This window comes from Myotis brandtii, unplaced genomic scaffold, assembly GCF_000412655.1.
Source record: "Myotis brandtii unplaced genomic scaffold, ASM41265v1 scaffold24585, whole genome shotgun sequence".
Taxonomy (NCBI): Eukaryota; Metazoa; Chordata; class Mammalia; order Chiroptera; family Vespertilionidae; genus Myotis; species Myotis brandtii.
In genome coordinates, this window is record NW_005359303.1 from 1,489 (window position 1) to 3,066 (window position 1,578).

General features: G+C 67.6%; 1 protein-coding gene across 2 annotated transcripts in view; it reads right to left on the bottom strand.

The window, feature by feature from the left end:
- Positions 1 to 68: 68 nt before the first annotated feature.
- The window catches only part of LOC102256291 (tumor necrosis factor receptor superfamily member 14), a 3,261-nt gene continuing 1,751 nt past the window's right edge, over positions 69 to 1,578 (bottom strand). The window contains exons 3-4 of one of the 2 annotated variants that reach the window (XM_014540496.1): positions 1,462 to 1,552; positions 69 to 713 (exon numbers count right to left, since the gene is read on the bottom strand). In XM_014540496.1, coding sequence (XP_014395982.1) covers positions 410 to 713; positions 1,462 to 1,552 — 395 coding nt within the window. In that variant the 3' untranslated portion in view covers positions 69 to 409. The remainder of the gene's footprint in view (positions 714 to 1,461; positions 1,553 to 1,578) is intronic. The other variant, XM_014540495.1, reaches the window with a different exon arrangement.

Below are 1,578 nucleotides of genomic sequence, written 5' to 3' on the forward strand. Positions count from 1 at the left end.
GGCCTGTCCCCGGGGCCAGAAGATGGGGAAGGACCCGGGCCCCTGACACCTCCCCTGCTGCCAACCCGGCCCCACCTCAGCCCCGTAGACCGTCCACAGGGAGGGCTGAGCCCCCCAAGGGAGCGGCTGCCAGGAGCCAGGAGGAGGGACCCCCCGCTGCTCAGAGCAGGGCCCTGGGCCGGGCACCTCCCGGGTGAGGACAGGGCGCGGCCTCGCCCACAGCCCTGAGCCTCTCTCTGCTCAGGGCCCCCCTCGGGGTCTGGACACGCAGAGGGCTCTGGGCAGGGACAGGGGAGGGAGGCATGACGGGGCCTCCCGCTGTTCTCGGCTCCCTGTGCTCCTCCATCCGCTGAGGGCAGGTGGGGGCTCGGGCCCTGGTGCTGCGTGGGCACCGGGGGCACCAGGCTCCTCACACAGGAAGTCCCACCCCGGGCACCCCAGACCGCCTCTCTATTTGGGGGACAGAGCCAGAGAGGTGTCTGGGATGAGAGAGCTGGGACCTGAGCCCTGACGGGACCAGGGGCTCCTGCAAACTACGTGACCTTCTGTCCCTGATGGCCCTGAGCACAGCTGACACAGAAATGACAGCGATGAAGATGACGAGGCTGATGAAGCTGATGATAACGCAGATGGAGAGGGGGCCCCAGGAGGAACATGTCACGTCTGAGCTGCTGGTCCCACAGGCGTCGCCCCTGGCGAATGGGCCACTGCACCTGGGGGAGGAGGGGCCGGTGGGCAGCGGGCAGGGGCACCTCGGTGCCTGGCGCTCACCCCGACCCCGAGCATCCCCTGCACAACCTGGCGCTCAGAGGGGGAGGCTGCTGCCTGGGGTGGGCCCGGGGAGGGGACTCTGGGGGGAACTCAGGTCTGACTCACCCTGTCCCACAGCCACCGGGAGACAGAGGGAGGGGAGGAAGGGGCAGGACAACCTGGGACACTGGACACAAGAGAGGGACAGCGAAGGAGATGCAGAGATGAGGACAGAGCTGGGTGTCAGGAATGGATTGTGAAAGCCAGTGCCCCAGACAGAGGGACAGACCTTGGTGGGGGGACAGGAGGAAGGGAGGATGGAGACACAAGACCGTGACCTTCTCTGTGGAGTCACGCCAGAGACTAAGCAGCCAGGTCTCAGCTGGATTGGGTATTGGGGAGGCACTGGGGTTCCCGTTTCCGGGGGAGTGGACTCCTCACTCTGGAGCCTCGTGTGTGCACCCCTGACTCCGGATGGCAGGACCCCTCAGCCCTGACACCTGGGGACACCCCGGAACACAGGGTGGGTCTCTGGCTGCAGCGCCCTGAGCCCCGCATCTGGGATGTGCTGACCGGGCCCTTGGCTGAGGAGACAGCGGTGTGGGAGCCACAGGGTCCGCGGGGCGGATGGGGGGTCACCATCTCCCCGCTGGGGGGCCCTTATCTCCCAGGGACTCACTGACAGCGCCTCCTGGGACCCGGGTCACCTACCTGGTCCAGGGCGTGCAGGCTGCCTGGGTGCCCCCCGCAGAGAAGGTGCCCGGCTGGCAGTCTTCACACAGCGTGCCCTGCCACTCGGTGCCTGAGAAACGACAGTGTCGGGCAGAG